Genomic DNA, 24,962 nt, shown 5'->3' on the forward strand with positions numbered 1-24,962 from the left:
CCAGAAGATCATGGATTCAAATCCCCGCCTGACTGGAAAATCACTCAGGGCCCTTGGGCAAGGCCTTTAATCCCCTATTGCTCCCAGTGTGAGTGTAGCAGCACCCTGACATCGGGGTGAATGTGAGGCATAATTGTAAAGCGCTTTGAGCGTCTGATGCAGATGGAAAAGCACTATATAAATGCAGTCCATTTACATCTCTAAAAGATCCATCTGTCGTGGGCATCTCCTTGTCCTTCTCCAGCCATGGGTCCTTAACAGGGAAGGTACCTGCAAGGTGGATTTTGTCTCGAGAAACATGCTAGATGTCCAAAATCCCTCTCCCTCTCAGCCTGCTGTCTTCCTGGCCCCGCCCCCGTAACCACGTACACCTTTGTCTAATTGTCTTCTTACATCATGAGTTACTTAAATTAGAGTTTGTCATCTGCACCTGGGACTGTGTGAACTTTGTCATGTGTCACCAGTTTCAAGTTAAGCATTTGAACGCTGTCTAAGATCCTGAGGCCAGTGTGTCTCTGGTCCCCCTCCTGAGGTGAAGAAGCTACCTGAGGACTTTATTATTATTGTACATCTGTTAACCATCTCAACCTCTTCTGTAGTTCAGCAATCTCGCAGTGAAGTTACCTTCACTTTTAACTTCTGGTCTCTGACTCATGTTGTTGAACCTTACCAGTCCATCCAAGCATTCCTATAGCAGATGACATTTTCTCAACATGGAAGGCCCCGTTCAGACTGGGGTTGGCAATCAGGCTCAAGCATCCTACATGGATCCAAACTCAATCTGGCTCAAACTGAAAGAGATGTGTCTGGAACCTATCCAGCTCGAGTTGGATTCAGCACAAATCTCACTCAAGCCAGATTGCCAACCCCAATCTAAACTGAGGTCAAAGTGATACTCCTCATCTGAGTTTCTCTAAGTCACAGTTCATTTGACACAAAGTCATTCCAGTAGTACTCAAGGATCCTCCGAAGAGACCAAGTATGAAAGATATCTACTCACTGCCTTAAATCACTGGTTGGCATCCAAGTCTGACAAGCATAATGTGAGACAGGAAGCACCAGGACCCTTCATTTTACTACAAAGACATTGAAATTGCCAAACACCCCTGTCCAGCAACCTCATGACTCTATAAGCCCTTCCCACAATGTCTCCTGATTTCAAAGACCAAGGACTCAGACACGTGAATATCCCTGAACACGCCTGTGGCCAAAGTCAACCAGATTTCCCTAAAGACACTGTGTGAGGAGGAGATCCATGCTTCTGTTGTTGCAACTAAAAGCTAACAAGTGTTCCTCTGTCTCAGATCCCCCAAGTCTCACCTCAGGAATGTCATCATCAACACTGCATGCAATGTGGTACGGCGGGAGGGGCATGGACCAACCAACACTGGTGCAATTTCGGCTCACGAACCCTGAGGTGAAAGGTTAAGGAGTTAAATAAATCAGTCAAGAACAAACAGTAGTAGTACCCATCATCCATATATTTTGTTTGTATTTGGCCTGAATGTACAAATCATCCTATCACTAATATGAGCTTTGTGCCGCTGCATGGCACAACATTTGTTATGTGTCGACGCGGGTTGAGGAGCGGACCTGCGTCTGACGGAACCCAGCACCAAAATAACCAGAAAGCGGTTCCAATAACAAAAACAATTTATTAATTCACCCTCTGGTGCATAATAAAGTGTAGAAAACTAAAACAGCGTCGTTCTGGTGGAGTGAAGGCTGGCACGCTCTCCAGCGCCCAAAAGGATCGAAGCCCGGCGATTCTGGACTCACTATTATCGCCAAACACCCCCCAGGTGGACACGACAAACCGACTCTCTGCGAAGGATAGAAGAAGTGAGGTAAGTCAGCAGTTACAACTAATATCCTTCAAAAGACACACACTATCAGCAACACATTCAGGTCTGTATTTTAAACTTTATGCAAATGACCAGCTTCTCACAACAGGTGGAGGATCACTCGTCCGCACGCCACAGCAGTGAGAAGCAAGCTGCACAATTCTCATCTCAATTCAAATACACTGTGTAACAAAATACCAAGTTACTATCAACGAGTAGTCAAACAATTAATCACCTCTGATGTGTGCTGACAGCATGTGTCCCTCACCCTTCCTGCCTCACAGGCTCGATGTGTCAAACCCAGGCGCGGTCCTCAGCGTCTCACAAATGAACATCACAAGGTCGAGTTCCCAGCAATTCTGCTTGAATCACACATGGCTTAAATGCAGAACGCCATCTAATTATCTGCTTCAGCTGAAAGTCTTTAAGGTTGCATGTGAGAACCATCCACAGGTGCTGCACATGATGTTGATGAGGGTGTGAGCACCATCCACAGGTGCTGCACATGATGTTGATGAGGGTGAAGGACTCTTCAGTCAGCACCTTTTCCACAGACAAATCAGCTTCCATGCCACCTGGAGAGCAAAGAAAAGAAAAGAACACCAAAATGTCCAGCCACACCCCCCAACACACAACAGTATCCCCCCTTTAACGGGAAGCCTCCCGGCGACCAAACAGACCAGGCCCGAGAACAGCACCTCCCGCCGGAGTCCTCGTCAGGAAGCAGACAGCACAACGCTCCCAAGGTCCACCACAGACAGCAGGACAGGGCACCGCAGCTGGAAGGCCGGCTGGCATCAACAAAAAACCCCAAAACAGTCCCCAGAATAATCCAACACACAAGAAAAAACATAAAACCCACCCAAAACCTCCCCAGGGGACCGTCCCATCTAACCCCGGGAAGAAAAGAAAAACTCCCAAACGCAAAAACCCAACACAGCCCCTCAAACACAATACAAACATAAATGCATAAAAGAAAAATAACAAACAACCCCCCCAGAACAGCCTGCAGAGCCCAACCCCCCCCCCCCCCCCCCCCCCCCAGAAGGCCTTTACCGCCGGTTCCAGGAGGAATAGCCAGAACCGGAATCCCACAAAGGTCCCCAGGTGTACATGGAGCAAACGGCGCCCCCCAGAGGACCATACCATCAAACCCCAGGAGGCACCCTCCCCACAACCCCGGAACCCCAGACCCGGCCACACCTGGCTAGTCGGCCCCACAAGCCAATTCCCCCCCAGAGGACCGTCCCATCAACCCTGGAGGTGGAACCCGGAAGGAAACAAAACAAAATCAAAATCCAACCCCCGGAGGACTACCTAAAACAACCCCAGGGGCACATAAAACAACCGTAAACCCTGTTACCTTCCCCGGCACCCCGAAAGACCCCAGGACCCTCCCAGAGCCCCTCGGCGGCCCAATTTTGGCGAACGGCTCAAAACATAAAGCCGGGGAAGGGAACAGGAAAAAACTAACCCAGCCCCAACCCCAAGGCGCAGCGGAAAACCGGAAATACGTCCGGTGCCCCAACTCGACCATACCCCAGCCTCTCGGGAGGGGTGGAACTACCGAAAAGGCGAACGGCAACAGATCGGCCCACCCCTCCGACTGAGGTATGTTCCCGCTGCACCACACCCCGGCAACACCAATGACGAACGGTTCAAAGGCTCACCGAGGCTGGAGTGGAACCGGGCCCTAACCAAACCAAGAAAAACGCCCCTAACACCCCCCCCCCCCCCCTAGGTGCAGAGGTCTTCTGAGAACGCTCAGCATGACCAACCTGCACCACCCCACAACCCACAAGACGAACGGTCTTGGGGCAAGTGAGGTTGGGGTTAGGGATGTAGGGAAATAAAAAACAACAAAATAAAACGACCCAAAAACCCAAACAGAAAATACCTAAAAACACATAAAAAATAACGATCAAGTGAGCCCAGATGGGCTTCTAACCGCCTAACGTTCACTCCACCAGACACGCCTCTGACTCCCCAAACAAATTATAACCCCTATTCAAAGAAAACAAAACATTAACCCATTTTTTTGTGTGTGTTATTTTGCCTGTCCCAGAACACCTGGAGATACGTCACCAGAGAACATTGCATCAGAAATGAAGCACAGGCTTCAACGTCTCCCGCATAAGGCTCCGGACGACAAACAATCAGTTCGGACGCCGAATCTCTGGGAGATGGAGTTATCTGCACCAGTATCGATGGTGCCGCAGCTGGAGCAGCAGGAAGCAGAACGGCTTGCGCTGCAGGCTCCGCAACACGGGCGTCCGCTGGCCCAATTTGGCTTAGGAGATGCGGCAATTGCTCCCATATTTTCTCCAAGTGTTCTTGAACTTTTTCGGCGAAAGGAACCGCCTCTGCCGCTGGGTCCATTATGGAATGGCCGGGAACTACTGTTATGTGTCGACGCGGGTTGAGGAGCGGACCTGCGTCTGACGGAACCCAGCGCCAAAATAACCAGAAAGCGGTTCCAATAACAAAAACTATTTATTAATTCACCCTCTGGTGCATAATAAATTGTAGAAAACTAAAACAGCGTCGTTCTGGTGGAGTGAAGGCTGGCACGCTCTCCAGCGCCCAAAAGGATCGAAGCCCGGCGCTTCTGGACTCACTATTATCGCCAAACACCCCCCAGGTGGACACGACAAACCGACTCTCTGCGAAGGATAGAAGAAGTGAGGTAAGTCAGCAGTTACAACTAATATCCTTCAAAAGACACACACTATCAGCAACACATTCAGGTCTGTATTTTAAACTTTATGCAAATGAGCAGCTTCTCACAACAGGTGGAGGATCACTCGTCCGCACGCCACAGCAGTGAGAAGCAAGCTGCACAATTCTCATCTCAATTCAAATATACTGCGTAACAAAATACCAAGTTACTATCAACGAGTAGTCAAACAATTAATCACCTCTGATGTGTGCTGACAGCATGTGTCCCTCACCCTTCCTGCCTCACAGGCTTGATGTGTCAAACCCAGGCACGGTCCTCAGCGTCTCACAAACTAACATCACAAGGTCGAGTTCCCGGCAATTCTGCTGGAATCACACATGGCTTAAATGCAGAACGCCATCTAATTATCTGCTTCAGCTGAAAGTCTTTAAGGTTGCATGTGAGCACCATCCACAGGTGCTGCACATGATGTTGATGAGGGTGTGAGCACCATCCCCAGGTGCTGCACATGATGTTGATGAGGGTGAAGGACTCTTCAGTCAGCACCTTTTCCACAGACAAATCAGTTTCCATGCCACCTGGAGAGCAAAGAAAAGAAAAGAACACCAAAATGTCCAGCCACACCCCCCAACACACAACAACATTGTCGTAAAAAGCCGTAAAACCCACAAACCGATGATAGGCAAAGCCACATACTGGAAATGGCACAAAACAATCCGGAAATGGCAAAAAAAATAAAAAATCTGCCCATAGGAGAAAAAGCCACAGACTGAACAACACTGTCATAAAAAAGCTGTAAAAAGTCACAAACTGATGGTAGGTGAAGCCACAAACTGGAATTTTAGTGTATTTCTGTGGCTTTTCATGGGTAATCACACTTCCTCTTCATGTGCGCACTCATTTCCTTGTTTATTGTTAAGTCACTATTTATTGATTCACCATTTAAACGTTCATGGCCCCTCCCTCCAGTGCCAGACCCTCAAGCTCCAATGCTTAGCTTCATGCATTATTTCTCTATGTTTTACCTTCTATTGCCGACCATTGTGTTTGCCTTGTGTTTTCTGAGTTTACACCGCCATCACTGGACACTAGAGGTGTAACGTACATGTCATTGTACCAAGAAATTTCATAGCTGGACTTTTGGTGCATGTGCATCGAATGAACACAGTGACTGTGCCAAAAATTTTTCTGTGCGTGGAACTAAGTGTGTGAGTCCGCATCTCGCTCAACCAACTTCATTTGTTGTTATTTCAGCCAATGTACACAGTTCCATTCAGATTTATACTCTTTCAAATCTCGTTTACTGTTCAAATTCAAGCAGCCATATTGTGGGTTATTTGAAGGCAATGTGTCTAAGCGGTAGGTCCAAAATAAAACATTATAGTAATCAATTCTGGATCACATGAACGCATCAATAAAAATTTCTGCATTAACCATAGAAATGAATCCAGCAGAATATTTTTTTATTTGTTCATCAAAAGAAAGACTGATCCAAAATTTCATCAAGATGCTTAACTGTATCTCCGAGAGACTTTGTGAAGATCATGGTATGGGTGTGTCAGCCTAGCAGGACCAACAACCACCATCCTGCTCCAACTGTAGTATAGCAGTAGAGAAACTATCAATACCGTGTTTTACTGTCATTGTATTGGTAAATGTGACATACTGATGGCAAACATTCTTCTGATTGTTGTCTCGAACTGGAAACATTGTCTTCTCCTTCAGCATGTGCGTGCACCTGTGCCATTTCTGAAGAGTGAGAAGACGTCCGGACACGCTCTCTGAATGGTTTCCCCAAGGCCAGCGTGAGGCCAGCAGACCACTGCATCCCAGAAAGGCTGACAACCTTTGCAGAGGTCAGGAAGGAAAATGAGACACAAAAAAAAAACTTTAGAGTGAGAAACTGTCACAAACAAATGAATAAATATAATAAATACACTCCAAAAAAATATAAACGCAACACTTTTGGTTTTGCTCCCATTTTGTATGAGATGAACTCAAAGATCTAAAACTTTTTCCACATACACAATATCACCATTTCCCTCAAATATTGTTCACAAACCAGTCTAAATCTGTGATAGTGAGCACTTCTCCTGTGCTGAGATAATCCATCCCACCTCACAGGTGTGCCATATCAAGATGCTGATTAGACACCATGATTAGTGCACAGGTGTGCCTTAGACTGCCCACAATAAAAGGCCACTCTGAAAGGTGCAGTTTTGTTTTATTGGGGGGGGGATACCAGTCAGTATCTGGTGTGACCACCATTTGCCTCATGCAGTGCAACACATCTCCTTCGCATAGAGTTGATCAGGTTGTCAATTGTGGCCTGTGGAATGTTGGTCCACTCCTCTTCAATGGCTGTGCGAAGTTGCTGGATATTGGCAGGAACTGGTACACGCTGTCGTATACGCCGGTCCAGAGCATCCCAAACATGCTCAATGGGTGACATGTCCGGTGAGTATGCCGGCCATGCAAGAACTGGGACATTTTCAGCTTCCAAGAATTGTCTACAGATCCTTGCAACATGGGGCCGTGCATTATCCTGCTGCAACATGAGCTCATGTTCTTGGATGTATGGCACAACAATGGGCCTCAGGATCTCGTCACGGTATCTCTGTGTATTCAAAATGCCATCAATAAAATGCACCTGTGTTCTTCATCCATAATAGACGCCTGCCCATACCATAACCCCACCGCCACCATGGGCCACTCGAGCCACAACATTGACATCAAAACACGCTCACCCACACGACGCCACACACGCTGTCTGCCATCTGCCCTGAACAGTGTGAACTGGGATTCATTCGTGAAGAGAACACCTCTCCAACATGCCAAATGCCAGCGAATGTGAGCATTTGCCCACTCAAGTCGGTTACGACGACGAACTGGAGTCAGGTCGAGACCCCGATGAGGACGACGAGCATGCAGATGAGCTTCCCTGAGACGGTTTCTGACAGTTTGTGCAGAAATTCTTTGGTTATGCAAACCGATTGTTTCAGCAGCTGTCCGAGTGGCTGGTCTCAGACGATCTTGGAGGTGAACATGCTGGATGTGGAGGTCCTGGGCTGGTGTGGTTACACGTGGTCTGCGGTTGTGAGGCTGGTTGGATGTACTGCCAAATTCTCTGAAACACCTTTGGAGATGGCTTATGGTAGAGAAATGAACATTCAATACACAAGCAACAGCTCTGGTTGACATTCCTGCTGTCAGCATGCCAATTGCACGCTCCCTCAAATCTTGCGACATCTGTGGCATTGTGCTGTGTGATAAAACTGCACCTTTCAGAGTGGCCTTTTATTGTGGGCAGTCTAAGGCACACCTGTGCACTAATCATGGTGTCTAATCAGCATCTTGATATGGCACACCTGTGAGGTGGGATGGATTATCTCAGCAAAGGAGAAGTGCTCACTATCACAGATTTAAACTGGTTTGTGAACAATATTTGAGGGAAATGGTGATATTGTGTATGTGGAAAAAGTTTTAGATCTTTGAGTTCATCTCATACAAAATGGGAGCAAAACCAAAAGTGTTGCGTTTATATTTTTGTTGAGTGTGTGTGTATATATATATATATGTTTAGTGGCAACAAAAGGCATCTTATTGCCCCATCCAATAACGTCAATTCGCAAGTTAGCCAATTGCAGTGTTCGCATTCAAAATCAATGAATGAATGAAAAGTGAATAAAATGGAGCATAGGATGGTAAAATGTTTGCGTTATTGAAGTCACACACATCTACAAGGTATATTTAAGAATGAGGAAGCACCGTATAAGTAGGCAGTTTATCATTATGACATGAATTACATATCTGTGCATTGAGGTCTGTTGACGGTGCCTAAGGAGTGGCAAACTGGGCTGGTGGTCCCCATATTTAAAAAAAGGGACCAGAGAGTGTGTGCCAACTGCAGGGGCATCACACTACTCAGCCTCCCTGGTAAAGTCTACTCCAGGGTTGCTGGAAATGAGGGTTTGGCTGATAGTCGAACCTCAGATTGAAAAGGAACAATGTGGGTTCCATCCTGGTCGTGAAACAACAGACCAGCTCTTCACTCTCACAAGGACCCTGGAGGGGGCCTGGGAGTATGCCCATCTAGTCTACATGTGTTTTGTGGACTTGGAGAAGGCGTATGATCAGGTACCTCGGGAGATACTGTGGCAGGGAAGTGTGGAGTGAGGGGATCCCTTCTCAGGGCCATCCAATCTCTGTACTCACAAAGTGAGAGCTGTGTTCAGGTGTTCAGCAGTAAGTTGGACTTGTTTCTGGTGGAGGTTGGCCTCCACCAGGGCTGCACCTTGTTGCCAGTCCTGATTGTGATATTCATGGATAGGATATTGAGGCGTAGTCAGGGGGAGGAGGGTTTCCGGTTTGGTGGGCTCAGGGTCTCATTGCTGCTGCTTGCAGATGATGTGGTCCTGTTGGCTTCATCGGCCTGTGACCTCCAACACTCATTGGATCGATTCAACAGCTGAGTGTGAAGCGGCTGAGAGGAGGATCAGCACCTCTAAATCTGAGGCCATGATTCTCAGCAGGAAACCGATGAAATGAGGTCTTGCCCCAAGTGAAGGAGTTCAAGTACCTCGGGGTCTTGTTCACGAATGAGGGGGTAATGGAGCATGAGATTGAGTGGAGAATCGGCACAGCAGGGGCGGTATTGCATTCGCTCTGCCGTTCTGTTGTGACGAAAAGGGAGCTGAGTCAAAAGGCGAAACTTTCGATACCAGTCAGGGTCATGACCGAAAGAACTAGATCATGGGTACAAGCGGCTGAATTGGGCTTCCTTAGGAGGGTGGCTGGTGTCTCGCTTAGAGATAGTGTAAGAAACTCGTCATCCGTGGGGAGCTCGGAGTAGAGCCGCTGCTCCTTCGCGTTGAAACATAGCCAGCTGAGGTGGTTCAGGCATCTCTTAAGGATGCCCCCAGAGTGCCTCCTTAGGGAGGTGTTGCAGATATATCCTTCTGGGAGGAGACCCTGTGGAAGACCCAGGACTAGATGGAGAGATTATATCTCCACACTGGCCTGGGAACACCTTGGGATCCCCCAGTCAGAGGTGGTTAATGTGGCCTGGTAGATGGAAGTCTGGGGTCCCCTGCTGAAGCTGTTGCCCCTGTGACCTGATCCTGGATAAGCGGTTGAAGATGAGTGAGTTACATATCTGTACTATATCTGCCTATGCAACTGTTGATGCCATCTGACAGTATATAATAAAAAAATCAGAACGGAGATAAGCTGTTGCTGTGGTGGGCGTGCTGCTTGGTTTGACAAACCTTCTGCACTTCTGTTTTCATGTTCTGCAATGTACTGAAGGCAGAGGTGCTCCTCTCTCTCCAGCTGGAAAATGTACTCGCACTCAGGGTGCAGGCTTGACAAAGCCTAGAGGTGGGACGGAAAAATAGGTGTATTCTCCATAGTTTTAAATACAAGACATACAATTCCAAATGTATTAAAAATTGCTTTTCTTGGGGATGCCTTTAAATACATTTAAGCAGGGGACAGAGTGAAGACAGAAACTGTGACTAGAACTCTAATCGATAATGCAAAGCCGCAGCTACAGCCCTGATGTCACAGAACAGGTGTCTCCAACCCTGCTCCTGGAGAGAACCTGATCTACATGTTTTCTAACTCTCCCTGCTCCACTCGCAGATAATTAACTCAGGTGAACCAAGACTTGGGAAACACTAAAAGAATCAGTTTATTGCAAGTGTTTCTAGCTTGCCCCATGCCGTTACGTTAATTAGCCAATTAGACCTGCGAGAATGTTCCTTTCTAAATTAATAATACACTGATAATTTTGTTTTTTGTCCTGGCTGAAAAGATGAAGCCCAAAATGTCTACAAAATAAAGCATATGTTGTAAAATCCTGGAGCTCCCCTTTAAAGCCTCGATCATCTGTGAAATCACCTGCTGAGGGGATCAGAAGTGTCGAAAACCTGCACTATCTTGGCCCTTCATTCCCACCCCTGATATAATCCTATGTATAAACAGCCACAAGTGGTAGTGTCAGAGACAAGGTGTGTACTGAGGTTGGTGTTTCTCGCTTCTCTTATTGACAAGTTTGAGTGTAAAGTGACAGACACTCTATCACAATATCCACTGGCATGAGTGAAAACATTTAAAAAGTAAAATGCCTAAATCTAACTGAATTCTTGGGAATCGGATGAGTGAGTCAGTCACGTGGAGGTTTCTTCTTTCCTGGACATAACATGTCCACTTATTATTACGACCCTACGCACTGGCAGTGGAGCGATAGCAGGGTATTGTTTAAATAGCGTGTGTGTGACTACACACAAGATAACTCAAAATCTGCTGGACCTATTTTCATCAATTTTGGTGGGAATATTACTTGGGTAGATATCTAGAGGTGATAAGATTCCACTGTAGTTTAGTCAAAGGTCAAGGAAAATATGGTCCAAAAACTCTTTGTGATTTCAACAGCCAAGAAGGCTGGCTGGATGATCGACAGCATAAATTGGTCAGCAAAATATTTGTGATTAATTGGTATGAATGATCATGCAGAAGACATATGATGAAGTCATACATAGTCAAAAACAAAATTAGGCATATGCACATGTACATTTAATTGTACATTTATATTGCTGATATGCATGTGTTTAAGGGATTTAATCTGGGTATTGGTGTGTAGCAGTAGCCGGGGTTTAGGCAGATTAAGGTTGGGCCATGCACAGATGAACACCTGGCCGATAATAGTCACAATGGTTATTAGTCACAATGGGTCAATGAGTGAATGTGAGGCATCATTGTAAAACACGTTGTGCTTCTGATTCAGATGGGAAAGTGCTATATAATGCAGTCCATTTATTTAAAGTAAATAAAAGTATCATTGCAGGGCATTTTTTTAATTTGCATTTTCCACACCCTTCCAACTTTTCCTGATTTGGGGTTATACTTTTATGATACATAGTGTATTTCTTGGTCCAAAGCAAAAACTGAAAGCAAGTGAAAGATGTGAAGATATCACGTGGGGAAGCAATAGCACATCAAAAATGTGGTCTGTGGGCCTGTCTGTTGGTTTTATACTTCAGCCATGATTTGAGTTTTGGTTTTCATTGCATGGGTCTTGTCTTTGTGTGATGGTTGTGCTTTCTTTTTCCTTATGTGTGATGCTGTTCTATCTTCTTCTCATTCACTGTTCTCATGAGCAGTGTTTTGGTTTCACTTTTCACTCTGGTGGTGTCTCCCTGTGTGTCTGTGGGCACGCCGGATTCACTTCATCTCGTCTTGCCTTCAGATTTCAAATAGTCTCTGATTCTCCTGCTGTTCAGTCCTGGGCGCCTCATTTATTAGCCGCTTGTACATATTTGTGCTCAAACAGTGTGTAGAAATATTTCTATGCAAAGTATGGAATTTACCAACTTGTACTTAGATTTAGAAACGTACATATTCTCAAGGTTTATTAAAATATATTCAAGGTTTCCAATGTCCAAATTCTCATATTTTCATGTTTGGCATGCCATTTTATATATATATATATATATATATATATATATATATATATATATATATATCAAATTAAAACACAGCTTCCACTGACTAAAGTATTGTACAAAAAGTAGATAAAAATGTAAAACAAATAAAAACATAAAATAGATCATAAACATAATAACATTAAAATACACAAAATAAATGGAAAGATTAGAGGTGTTGTGAAAGTGTCGTGACACGGACCCACAACAGGGGGCGTTAATGAACGGACAATGGATAAGCCAAAAGTAACAATTTAATGTTGTGAATCGCACAACGACGTACAGACAATAACAATATGGTGGACTGTCAATTATACACAAAGTGACGTGTGGGCAGGCTTGACGATAGAAGACGCCTGGCAAGAGAAGAGCCGGATCCCACACAGCTTCCACCACCAACGGAGCTGAAGAACACTGGAGCCGCCAAGCCCTGCGCCCCAGGTGGCTGCTGTCTTCAGCAGTCAGACCCGGTACTGCTGGCAGAGAACAGAAACAGTACTGATGAGTGTGAGTTCGCACACTCAGTAATCCCAGTCTGTATACAGTAAGGAAGGAAAACCCTCCACCTCCAATCACACACTCGTGCAGCTCCTGTCTAACCACTTATCTGGTTGGGGTGTGAAGCGAAGCCGTCGCTGATCACACCAAACGCCAATCCCACAGATAAGGCAACACCCACAGGAAAACGGCTGCAAAGAAGTTCAGACTATTAGTCAGTGTTAAGTACAGCAGAGAATGTTACCTGAATAGTAGCTGATTTCTTGGCGGGGAGGTGGAGTTGCAGTCCGGCCTTTATGGTGGTGGTGTTGAGTAGTGGATGAGTGACAGCTAGTACGGATGATGAGTGACAGCTGTCACTCCCAGTCGCTCCGACGCCCTCTCGTGCTTGAAGCCCGCACTTCAAGCAGGGCGCCATCTTGTGGTGGTGGGCCAGCAGTACCTCCTCTTCAGCGGCCCCCACAAGAGGCCTGGAAAGGCCAAAGAATACAGGTGGGTTTTTAGTCTGGATTTAAAGGCAGAAATGGAGGCGGCGGGGGGATCTGACATCTGAAAGCAACTGATTCCACAGTTATGAGGAGGTGACAACAAAGGCTCTGTCACCTCTTTGTTTGAGCCGTGAACGCAGCACATGAAGAAGACCTTTGCCTGAGGTTCTGAGGGACCTGGGGACTGAGTGTGACTGAACAAGGTCAGAAATATAGTCAGTGGCCAGCCCAGGCCTGGATGGGGTGATATGTTCCCACTTCTTACTTCTAGTCAGCAGTCTCGCAGCAGCATTTTGGATCTTCAGACGTGTTAGTAGAGACCGAGGAAGGCCAAGGTAGAGGGTAGCGGGTAGCAGTAATCCAGCCGTGATGAAATAAAGGCATGGATTAGGCATGGAGTCAAGAAACACACCCAAGTTTCTTGCATAATAAATGGATGGAAAAACTGTTGCAGAAGTATATTGACAAATTCACTGTAGAACACATTTTTCTGATTAAAAATATAAAATAAATTTCCCCACTCAAATGCTTGAAAGTTAAAGCTTGTTAAACTTGTCTCCATAACAGTTTGTGATGTCTAAAAGAAAAAAGAAAAAAAAAAACAAAAATAACATGTGACACCATAACTGAAATACCCGGGAGGAGCAGGGGAACAAAGAGTCCGACAACCCAAAATGTTTACCTTTGAACCCAATGAGTTTGACCTTTACAAAGACAGACCTCTTAAAGGCAATTCTGGGAGGAAACTACATGCATGCAGTAAATGTGTTGGAAACACACACACACACACACACACACACACACACACACACACGCGCAAACAAGAAGGGTTTCTCAAATTCTTTTACAATATCGCATCATCTTGTTGGTCATGTCATTTTAGTTCCAAACTGTTAGAACAGAATAGAAACTTTATTGTCATTGCACATATACACATACATACAATGACACTTGTCCTCTGCATTTAACCCAGACACAATCCAACCACTAGGGGGCAGTGTGCAGCCACAGTCCGACGCCCTGCCTTGGTCAGGGGCAGAGAAAGGAACAGACCCTACATCAGCATGGTTTTTGATTGTGGGAGGAAACCGGAGGAAACCCACACAGACACGGGGAGAACATGCAAACTCCATACAGAACGGCTAGGAATCGATCCCACAACCTTCTTGCTGTGAGGCACCAGTGGTAACCACTAAGCCACCGTGCTGCTCATCTGTGTTATCTGTGTGTTCTATGCCTGCATTTGGGATTAGAATTTTGCTTCTGCTATAGTACTTTCTCTTGGCTCTAAGGCGTTGTTGTTGTGTCGTCCTATCAGCCACCTTGGCAGAGCACATGCACTGATAAGAATTCCTGCTTTCAGTTTCTTATATATGAGCAAAATGAGACTGATGAAATTTGCATAAATGCTATCACTGGCTTTTGTCATCAACTTACTACTTTAATGAGAAGTCAAGGTGTAAATCCAACAGCCTTTCAGAATTAGATTTTCCCACAAAACAAAGGGAATATTAATAGCTTTTTCTCAAATTAATTAAGTGATATCATGGGTCTGCAAGCCCACTGTTGTCTGGATATTCTGCGGTGTAATGGTACAGAGTTAAAACACAACATAATGTCAGCACAAACGCCTGTGATTGTGTGTCTGAATGTGACACAATCAGAAGGAACATGCAGATGAAAAGGAAGCGCTGTAGTTACCTGTAATCCTGCCAATTGCCTCATCTCCAAAACTACTTGGATTTTTCTCAGAATGATTTCCATTCTGCTACTTACAGTATTTCTCGCAGCTACTCGCAGTCTGGGTTTTTTTTTTTTTGGATTGAAATTAATTCACAATGAGAAAATACTGCGACACAGTGACAAAATAGGGAAAGAAAAATGAGACTGCAAACTTAATAAAAACTAGCGTAGATCCTTGAATTGCTGGCTGTCTGAGTGGTGTCCAAAAAATGAGGTGGGCTTCATAGATAATTGGCAAAGCTTCTGGGGAAAACCTGGTCTTGTTAGGAGAGACGGCATCCATCCCACTTTGGATGGAGCAGCTCTCATTTCTAGAAATCTGGCCAATTTTCTGAAATTCTCCAAACCGTGACTATCCAGGGTTGGGACCAGGAAGCAGAGTTGTAGTGTTACACACCTCTCTGCAGCTTCTCTCCCCCTGCCATCCCCTCATTACCCCATCCCCGTAGAGACGGTGCCTGCTCCCAGACCACCAATAACCAGCAAAAATCTATTTAAGCATAAAAACTCAAAAAGAAAAAATAATATAGCACCTTCAACTGCACCACAGACTAAAACAGTTAAATGTGGTCTATTAAACATTAGGTCTCTCTCTTCTAAGTCCCTGTTAGTAAATGATATAATAATTGATCAACATATTGATTTATTCTGCCTTACAGAAACCTGGTTACAGCAGGATGAATATGTTAGTTTAAATGAGTCAACACCCCCGAGTCACACTAACTGCCAGAACGCTCGTAGCACGGGCCGAGGCGGAGGATTAGCAGCAATCTTCCATTCCAGCTTATTAATTAATCAAAAACCCAGACAGAGCTTTAATTCATTTGAAAGCTTGACTCTTAGTCTTGTCCATCCAAATTGGAAGTCCCAAAAACCAGTTTTATTTGTTGTTATCTATTGTCCCTCCTGGTCGTTACTGTGAGTTTCTCTGTGAATTTTCAGACCTTGTGTCTGACTTAGTGCTTAGCTCAGATAAGATAATTATAGTGGGCGATTTTAACATCCACACAGATGCTGAGAATGACAGCCTCAACACTGCATTTAATCTATTATTAGACTCAATTGGCTTTGCTCAAAATGTAAATGAGTCCACCCACCACTTTAATCATATCTTAGATCTTGGTCTGACTTATGGTATGGAAATTGAAGACTTAACAGTATTCCCTGAAAACTCCCTTCTGTCTGATCATTTCTTAATAACATTTACATTTACTCTGATGGACTACTCAGCAGTGGGGAATAAGTTTCATTACACTAGAAGTCTTTCAGAAAGCGCTGTAACTAGGTTTAAGGATATGATTCCTTCTTTATGTTCTCTAATGCCATATACCAACACAGTGCAGAGTAGCTACCTAAACTCTGTAAGTGAGATAGAGTATCTCGTCAATAGTTTTACATCCTCATTGAAGACAACTTGGATGCTGTAGCTCCTCTGAAAAAGAGAGCTTTAAATCAGAAGTTGCCTGACTCCGTGGTATAACTCACAAACTCGCAGCTTAAAGCAGAATAACCCGTAAGTTGGAGAGGAAAATGGCGTCTCACTAATTTAGAAGATCTTCACTTAGCCTGGAAAAAGAGTCTGTTGCTCTATAAAAAAGCCCTCCGTAAAGCTAGGACATCTTACTACTCATCACTAATTGAAGAAAATAAGAACAACCCCAGGTTTCTTTTCAGCACTGTAGCCAGGCTGACAAAGAGTCAGAGCTCTATTGAGCCGAGTATTCCTTTAAGTTTAACTAGTAATGACTTCATGACTTTCTTTGCTAATAAAATTTTAACTATTAGAGAAAAAATTACTCATAACCATCCCAAAGATGTATCGTTATCTTTGGGCTGCTTTCAGTGATGCCGGTATTGGTTAGACTCTTTCTCTCAGATTGTTCTGTCTGAGTTATTTTCATTAGTTACTTCATCCAAACCATCAACATGTCTATTAGACCCCATTCCTACCAGGCTGCTCGAGGAAGCCCTACCATTATTTAATGCTTCAATCTTAAATATGATCAATCTATCTTTATTAGTTGGCTATGTACCACAGGCTTTTAAGGTGGCAGTAATTAAACCATTACTTAAAAAGCCATCACTTGACCCAGCTATCTTAGCTAATTATAGGCCAATCTCCAACCTTCCTTTTCTCTTCAAAATTCTTGAAAGGGTAGTTGTAAAACAGCTAACTGATCATCTGCAGAGGAATGGTCATTTTGAAGAGTTTCAGTCAGGTTTTAGAAATTCATCATAGTACAGAAACCGCATTAGTGAAGGTACAAATGATCTTCTTATGGCCTCAGACAGTGGACTCATCTCTGTGCTTGTTCTGTTAGACCTCAGTGCTGCTTTGATACTGTTGACCATAAACAATTTTTATTACAGAGATTAGAGCATGCCATAGGTATTAAAAGGCACTGCGCTGCGGTGGGTTTGAATCTATTTATCTAATAGATTACAATTTGTTTATGTAAATGGGGGAATCTTCTTCACAGACTAAGGTAATTATGGAGTTACACAAGGTTCTGTGCTAGGACCAATTTATTCACTTTATACATGTTTCCCTTAGGCAGTATTATTAGACGGCATTGCTTAAATTTTCATTGTTACGCAGATGATACCCAGCTTTATCTATCCATGAAGCCAGAGGACACACACCAATTAGCTAAACTGCAGGATTGTCTTACAGACATAAAGACATGGATGACCTCTAATTTCCTGCTTTTAAACTCAGATAAAACTGAAGTTATTGTACTTGGCCCCACAAATCTTAGAAACATGGTGTCTAACCAGATCCTTGACCTCTAGTAATACTGTGAGAAATCTTGGAGTCATTTTTGATCAGGATATGTCATTCAAAGCGCATATTAAACAAATATGTAGGACTGCTTTTTTGCATTTACGCAATATCTCTAAAATTAGAAAGGTCTTGTCTCAGAGTGATGCTGAAAAACTAATTCATGCATTTATTTCTCTAGGCTGGACTATGTAATTCATTATTATCAGGTTGTCCTAAAAGTTCCCTGAAAAGCCTTCAGTTAATTCAAAACACTCGATCTTCAATCAAGCGCTCCTGCTCAGACTCCACCCTCCTGCTCACGTCACGGGCTTCCTGCTCACGCTCACAGGGCTTCTTGTCCATCTTCAAAGTTAGCTCTGCTGTTAGAACGGTATTGTGACCACCAGCGAAAAACTCTAAGTAAGTTCTGCGGCTATTGTAATGATTGGAACACTGCTGTCGAAGTCCAGTAGCTCGCCTTTGTGACCTGTAAGATCTGCGGCTGCAGTACGGCTGGTGGGTTGCGGTCGACGCTTGCCTGAGACGCTGCTGTTAGCATGCATCAACCATCTCAGGGGCGGTTGGATCCGTCGTGTTGCTGCTGCTGGATACCATCGTCGGCATTCGTCAGCTGCCATCAGATCCATTGAGACCGCTGCTACTTCTGCTGCTGCTGGGAGATTTGCAGTGGTCTTTTGTCGACTTGCCTCGAGCGGTGCTTATACCGCGTCGGCCTGTTTTGAGGCCTACTAAATCTGCGGCTGCTGCTTGTTGGACCTCCTGCTGTCGGTGTCGTAGGTTCGCCTTCAGGACCCGTCAGCTATGGCTCCAAAAAAGGGTACTGTGTTTATGGAGGAAGAACTTGAGGACATTAGAAAAATGTTAAATGAGATGTCAGCACAATGAAGCCCATTAAAGAAGTGGCTGATCAAACTGAAATTATTTCACAACAACAACAAAAAATATTGGAATTAACAAAACAAGTTGTTGAATTACAAAAGGAAAATGAAGAGAAAGACAAATCATTAAAACTTATGGAAAATCAAATTGCAGAACTTGAACAACAGACTAGGTCAAATGACCTTCTCATTACAGGTTTGGACATTAAGCCTCGAAGTTATGCAAGAGCGGTGGCTTCAGGAAGGGAGCCCTCTGAAATGGACAACCTCTCTGTAGAGGAACAGGTGATTTCACTTTGAAGGACAAAGAATTTTAATAAACCCTAATGATATCGATAGTAGTCACCTTTAACCGCGGAGAGGTCAAAATCAACCTAAAGTCATATTATTGAGGCTTACAAACAGGAAACAGAAGTTTGCAATTCTAAAACAAGCAAAGAATTAAAAGGAACGAATGTATATATAAATGAATACTTGACCAAGAAAATTCAGATTTAGCAAGACAGGCACGATTTTTAAGGAAAACAAAACAAGATACAGGCTACATGGACATTTAACTGTAAAGTTTATATTAAATTAAATGGAACACCTGAAGAAGCTAAAACCTTATGGATTAAAGATGAACATGATCTTAGTAAGTTTAACTGATGTAAGTTGTGAAGTAATACATAAAGAAATGTACTGGTTGATTGTGATGATGGAGGAAAATCTGTATATAATATAATGAACACGGTTAATAATCAGTTATTTCTGCCAAGGAGCTCTGTTGGAAACATTTAATTATAGTCATCCTGCCTCTCGCCATTTTGAACCTGAATCAGATCCAGATTCTTTTTTAGTGACAATATCGAGCGACAATGTAATTATTTTACAGAAGAACAATTTAATGATTATAAAATTAAGATGGAGATTTTTCAATAATACATTTTAATAGTAGAAGTCTTTCTCTGAATTTTTCAAGGATAAATGATTGTTTAGATACCTTTAGAAAAAGTTTTTCAGTGATCGCTATATCAGAAACATGGTTAACTGATGTCAATCAAGATCTTGTACAGTTGGAAGGTTATCAATTGTTTCAGGTAAATCGACAGAAGAGAAGAGGCGGGGGTGTGGCATTATATGTAAGGTCTGATTACAACTGTAAATTAGTTCACAATATGTCATTCACAGTTGATAATATCATGGAATGTGTTACGGTTAAAATTACATCCATAAATTCAAAAAATACGGTTGTTAGTTGTTTATACAGAGCTCCCGGAGCAAATATTGATACTTTTGAACAAGTAATTATGGGAATGTACAACAAAATAAATAAGAATTCACATTTATTTATCTGTGGTGATTTTAATATCGATTTTCTAAATCCTCACAATCATCCACAAACCACTTCATTTATAAATTCTTTATATTGTTTGGGAGTATTTCCGACCATCATTCATCTAAGTAGAATAACTGTGAATTCAACAACCCTTATTGACAATATTTTAACTAATGTCATATCTGGTAATCTCAGTGCGGGATTGCTGGTAAATGATATTAGTGATCACCTGCCAGTATTTACTGTTTTTGCATCACATGATCGAGTGTTTCAAAAGGATTGTAATAGATTGAGTAGAAATGTCACACCAATAACTGTTGATAATTTAAGGGTGGATTTGTTATGCCAGAATTGTAATGATGTTTATGTTGATGATGTTGATGAATCTTATGATGGTTTTATTTCTATCATTTCTAAGTTATACGATAAACACTGTCCTCTTGTTAACAAGATATATACTAACCGATACAGCAATAAACCATGGATAACAAAGGGTCTTCAGAGGGCATGTAAAAAGAAGAACTTACTGTATAAACAATTTATAAAATCGAGATCAAAGGAAGCTGAAAGTAAATATAAAATATATAAGAATAAATTAATTCATATTATGAGATTTAGTAAGAAAAGATATTATAGTGACTTACTTGTTAAAAATAAGAATAATATAAAAAATACATGGAATATTTTAAATGAAGTAATAAAAAAGAACAAAAATGGTAGAGATTATCCTTCTTTTTTCTTTCCAATAATACTGTGATAGAAGATAATGAGACTATTGCTGACCATTTTAATGAATATTTTGTCAATGTAGGAAAAAATCTTGCCAGTAATATTGATTCATTGAGCGTTAAATCTTTTGAAAATAAGATAACATTTAATAAATCTGTGTCAATGTTTGTTGGTGGAACAAATGAAAAAGAAATAATTGATCTGGTGCAGAATTCTAAAAGTAAGAAATCAAAGGACTTCAATAATTTGGATATGGCTTTGTTGAAAAAAAATCATTGATTGTATAGTAAAACCTTTTACTTATATTTGTAATATATCATTAAGTTTTGGTAAATTCCCTTCACAGATGAAGATAGCCAAAGTAATACCTTTGTTTAAAACTGGTGACAAACACACTTTTTCAAATTATAGACCTATTTCACTTTTACCCCAATTTTCTAAAATACTAGAAAAAAATTTTGTAAAAAGACTGGATAATTACTTACTAAAGTATGAGATACTCTGTGAAGAAAAATATGGATTTAGAAAATCTAGGACTACTTCACATGCATTGATGGATTTCGTGGAAAATATAGCGACTGCAGTCGATAACAAGCAATATACAGTAGGTATTTTTTTTGATTTACAGAAAGCGTTTGACACTGTAAATCATGAAATATTGCTAACTAAATTACAGAAATATGGAATCAGAGGATTAGCATATGACTGGATAAATAGTTATTTACATGGTCGGTATCAGTATGTTCAATACAATAACATTGATTCCGAACTTCGGGAAATTACGTGTGGGGTGCCCCAGGGTTCAGTCTTAGGTCCTTTGTTATTTATTTTATATATAAATGATATATGTTATGTGTCACGGGTACTGAGGTGTGTTCTTTTTGCAGATGACACAACTGTATTTTGCAGTGGTGATAATCTTGAACAGCTTCTTGACACGGTGGTAAACGAACTGGATAAATTTAAGGCTTGGTTTGATGCTAATAAATTGTCACTTCATCTTGGGAAAACCAAATGTATGATTTTTGGAAATAAATTTGTGCCTAAATGTAAAAGTGTAACCATTAACAATATGGAAATACAGATAGTAACTGAGAACAAATTTCTAGGTGTTATAATTGACAATAAACTCAGCTGGAAACCTCATATAAATTATATAAAATTTAAAATGTCAAAATCTATCGCTATCATGTACAGGGTCAAGGACATATTGTCCCAGGATGGGCTACTTAGATTATATTATTCTTTAATTGTACCATACATGACATACTGTATCGAACTCTGGGGTAATACTTACAAATCAAATACCAATCATGTATTTCTTTTACAAAAACATGCCATCAGAATCATCTGTAATAAACCTCATCTTGAGCCAACGCATTCTCTGTTTATGACTTTAAATTTACTGAAATTTAGAGATTTAGTGGATTATATCACCATACAAACTTTGTACAAAGCTAATAACCAGGCCTTGACACTTTATGTCCAGAGCCTGTTCAAGATCAGGAAATCTGAATACAGTTTACGAGGATGCATGGTTTTTAAGAAGCCTCCCGTACGTACTAATGTCAAGGGTTTTTGTGTTTCAGTTAAAGGGGTGAAGATTTGGAACAAATGTCCTGTGGAAATTAGATTATGTAGTTCTTTTGTCTGTTTTAAGAAACATTATAAGAAATTAATAATTTCTGGATATAAAGAAAATCATAAAAAAAAAAAAAAAGATGTATAAATTTGTGGATGTATGTATTTAATTTGCTTATTTGTATATATAGGAGTGTGAGCATAAGTGTAATTATACACTCAACAAAAATATAAACGCAACGCTTTTGGTTTTGCTCCCATTTTGTATGAGATGAACTCAAAGATCTAAAACTTTTTCCGCATACACAATATCACCATTTCCCTCAAATATTGTTCACAAACCAGTCTAAATCTGTGATAGTGAGCACTTCTCCTTTGCTGAGATAATCCATCCCACCTCACAGGTGTGCCATACCAAGATGCTGATTAGACACCATGATTAGTGCACAGGTGTGCCTTAGACTGCCCACAATAAAAGGCCACTCTGAAAGGTGCAGTTTTATCACACAGCACAATGCCACAGATGTCGCAAGATTTGAGGGAGCGTGCAATTGGCATGCTGACAGCAGGAATGTCAACCAGAGCTGTTGCTCGTGTATTGAATGTTCATTTCTCTACCATAAGCCGTCTCCAAAGGCGTTTCAGAGAATTTGGCAGTACATCCAACCAGCCTCACAACGGCAGACCACGTGTAACCACACCAGCCCAGGACCTCCACATCCAGCATGTTCACCTCCAAGATCGTCTGAGACCAGCCACTCGGACAGCTGCTGAAACAATCGGTTTGCATAACCAAAGAATTTCTGCACAAACTGTCAGAAACCGTCTCAGGGAAGCTCATCTGCATGCTCGTCGTCCTCATCGGGGTCTCGACCTGACTCCAGTTCGTCGTCGCAACTTTGCACAGCCATTGAAGAGGAGTGGACCAACATTCCACAGGCCACAATTGACAACCTGATCAACTCTGTGCGAAGAAGATGTGTTGCACTGCATGAGGCAAATGGTGGTCATACCAGATACTGACTGGTATCCCCCCCACAATAAAACAAAACTGCACCTTTCAGAGTGGCCTTTTATTGTGGACAGTCTAAGGCACACCTGTGCACTAATCATGGTGTCTAATCAGCATCTTGATATGGCACACCTGTGAGGTGGGATGGATTATCTCAGCAAAGGAGAAGTGCTCACTATCACAGATTTAGACTGGTTTGTGAACAATATTTGAGGGAAATGGTGATATTGTGTATGTGGAAAAAGTTTTAGATCTTTGAGTTCATCTCATACAAAATGGGAGCAAAACCAAAAGTGTTGCGTTTATATTTTTGTTGAGTATATGTTGGACTTGGACTTTTGGGATGGGGTATGAGGGGTGGGTAATTTATAAGCTTTGCTTCTTCCCACCCCCTTTTCAGGCACACGGTGTTTAATTTGGTCTTGTTTTTTTGATTTGTTTGATATGTTGTCTTTATGCTGCTGTGTTGTTGCTGAAATAAATTCTATTCTATTCTAAAAAAAAAAAAAATGCTGCAGCTAGAGTACTAACGGGGACTAGAAGGAGAGAGCATATCTCACCCATACTGGCCTCTCTTCATTGGCTTCTTGTTAATTCTAGAATAGAATTTAAAATTCTTCTTCTTACTTATAAGGTTTTGAATAATCAGGTCCCATCTTATCTTAGGGACCTCATAGTACCATATCACCCCAATAGGGCGCTTCGCTCTCAGACTGCAGGCTTACTTGTAGTTCCTAGGGTTTGTAAGAGTAGAATGGGAGGCAGAGCCTTCAGCTTTCAGGCTCCTCTCCTCTGGAACCAGCTCCCAATTCAGATCAGGGAAACAGACACCCTCTCTACTTTTAAGATTAGGCTTAAAACTTTCCTTTTTGCTAAAGCTTATAGTTAGGGCTGGATCAGGTGACCCTGAACCATCCCTTAGTTATGCTGCTATAGACTTAGACTGCTGGGGGGTTCCCATGATGCACTGTTTCTTTCTCTTTTTGCTCTGTATGCACCACTCTGCATTTAATCATTAGTGATTGATCTCTGCTCCCCTCCACAGCATGTCTTTTTCTTGGTTCTCTCCCTCAGCCCCAAACAGTCCCAGCACAAGACTGCCCCTCCCTGAGCCTGGTTCTGCTGGAGGTTTCTTCCTGTTAAAAGGGAGTTTTTCCTTCCCACTGTCGCCAAGTGCTTGCTCACGGGGTCGTTCTGACCGTTGGGGTTTTTACGTAATTATTGTATGGCCTTGCCTTACAATATAAAGCGCCTTGGGGCAACTGTTTGTTGTGATTTGGCGCTATATAAATAAATATAATTGAATTGAATTAATGTTTATAAAATACGCAGATGGCATTTTTCAAGGGTGATAATAAATTAAGCAAAGTTTCTATGATGAGTTGGAACGGCGTGTGAGTCCGGAACGTTTTTAAATCCTTAGACCTCAACAGTTTTTAGAAGAGAAACTCAGCCCTTTTATTTCCTGTTAAGTACGTATTTTTTATGTTAATTTACTGTCTTAATTTTTTATAAATTGGTTAGGCTGTTATTATCATATACACACTATTGTTATCATCATCATTATTATTGTTATTATTATTATTACTTTATTATTACATCTATTTTGTCATTTGATTTTTAAGTGGACCACAATGGAAATAAGTGTTTTCAGCTTCTTGTGTCATCCATGTATTTTTAATGTATTTATATTGAGTAGTTACAAAGAACTTACTAAATAAAATCATGTACGCACGCACGCATGCACGCTTTTAATACATAGATGATTTATCGCCCTCTGCTGGAGTGGCGTGTGAGTTCAGAATGTAATTATCAATGTCCATTGTTCAGCGTGGTTAGCTAATATCTGTAGTTTCTCTAAAAAATATTAGTCCTGTCAACATTCCGTTTTGGCAGCGTTCATCCTTGACCCAAAATACATA

General features: G+C 42.2%; 1 protein-coding gene across 1 annotated transcript in view; it reads right to left on the reverse strand.

Moving 5' to 3' along the window:
- The window catches only part of ghrhrl (growth hormone releasing hormone receptor, like), a 66,587-nt gene that overhangs the window by 17,435 nt on the left and 24,190 nt on the right, over positions 1-24,962 (reverse strand). Inside the window, exons 2-4 of the mRNA XM_034179659.1 lie at positions 9,792-9,897; positions 6,263-6,370; positions 1,321-1,412 (exon numbers count right to left, since the gene is read on the reverse strand). Coding sequence (XP_034035550.1) covers positions 1,321-1,412; positions 6,263-6,370; positions 9,792-9,897 — 306 coding nt within the window. The remainder of the gene's footprint in view (positions 1-1,320; positions 1,413-6,262; positions 6,371-9,791; positions 9,898-24,962) is intronic.

The sequence above is a fragment of the Thalassophryne amazonica genome, chromosome 10, assembly GCF_902500255.1.
Source record: "Thalassophryne amazonica chromosome 10, fThaAma1.1, whole genome shotgun sequence".
NCBI lineage: Eukaryota > Metazoa > Chordata > Actinopteri > Batrachoidiformes > Batrachoididae > Thalassophryne > Thalassophryne amazonica.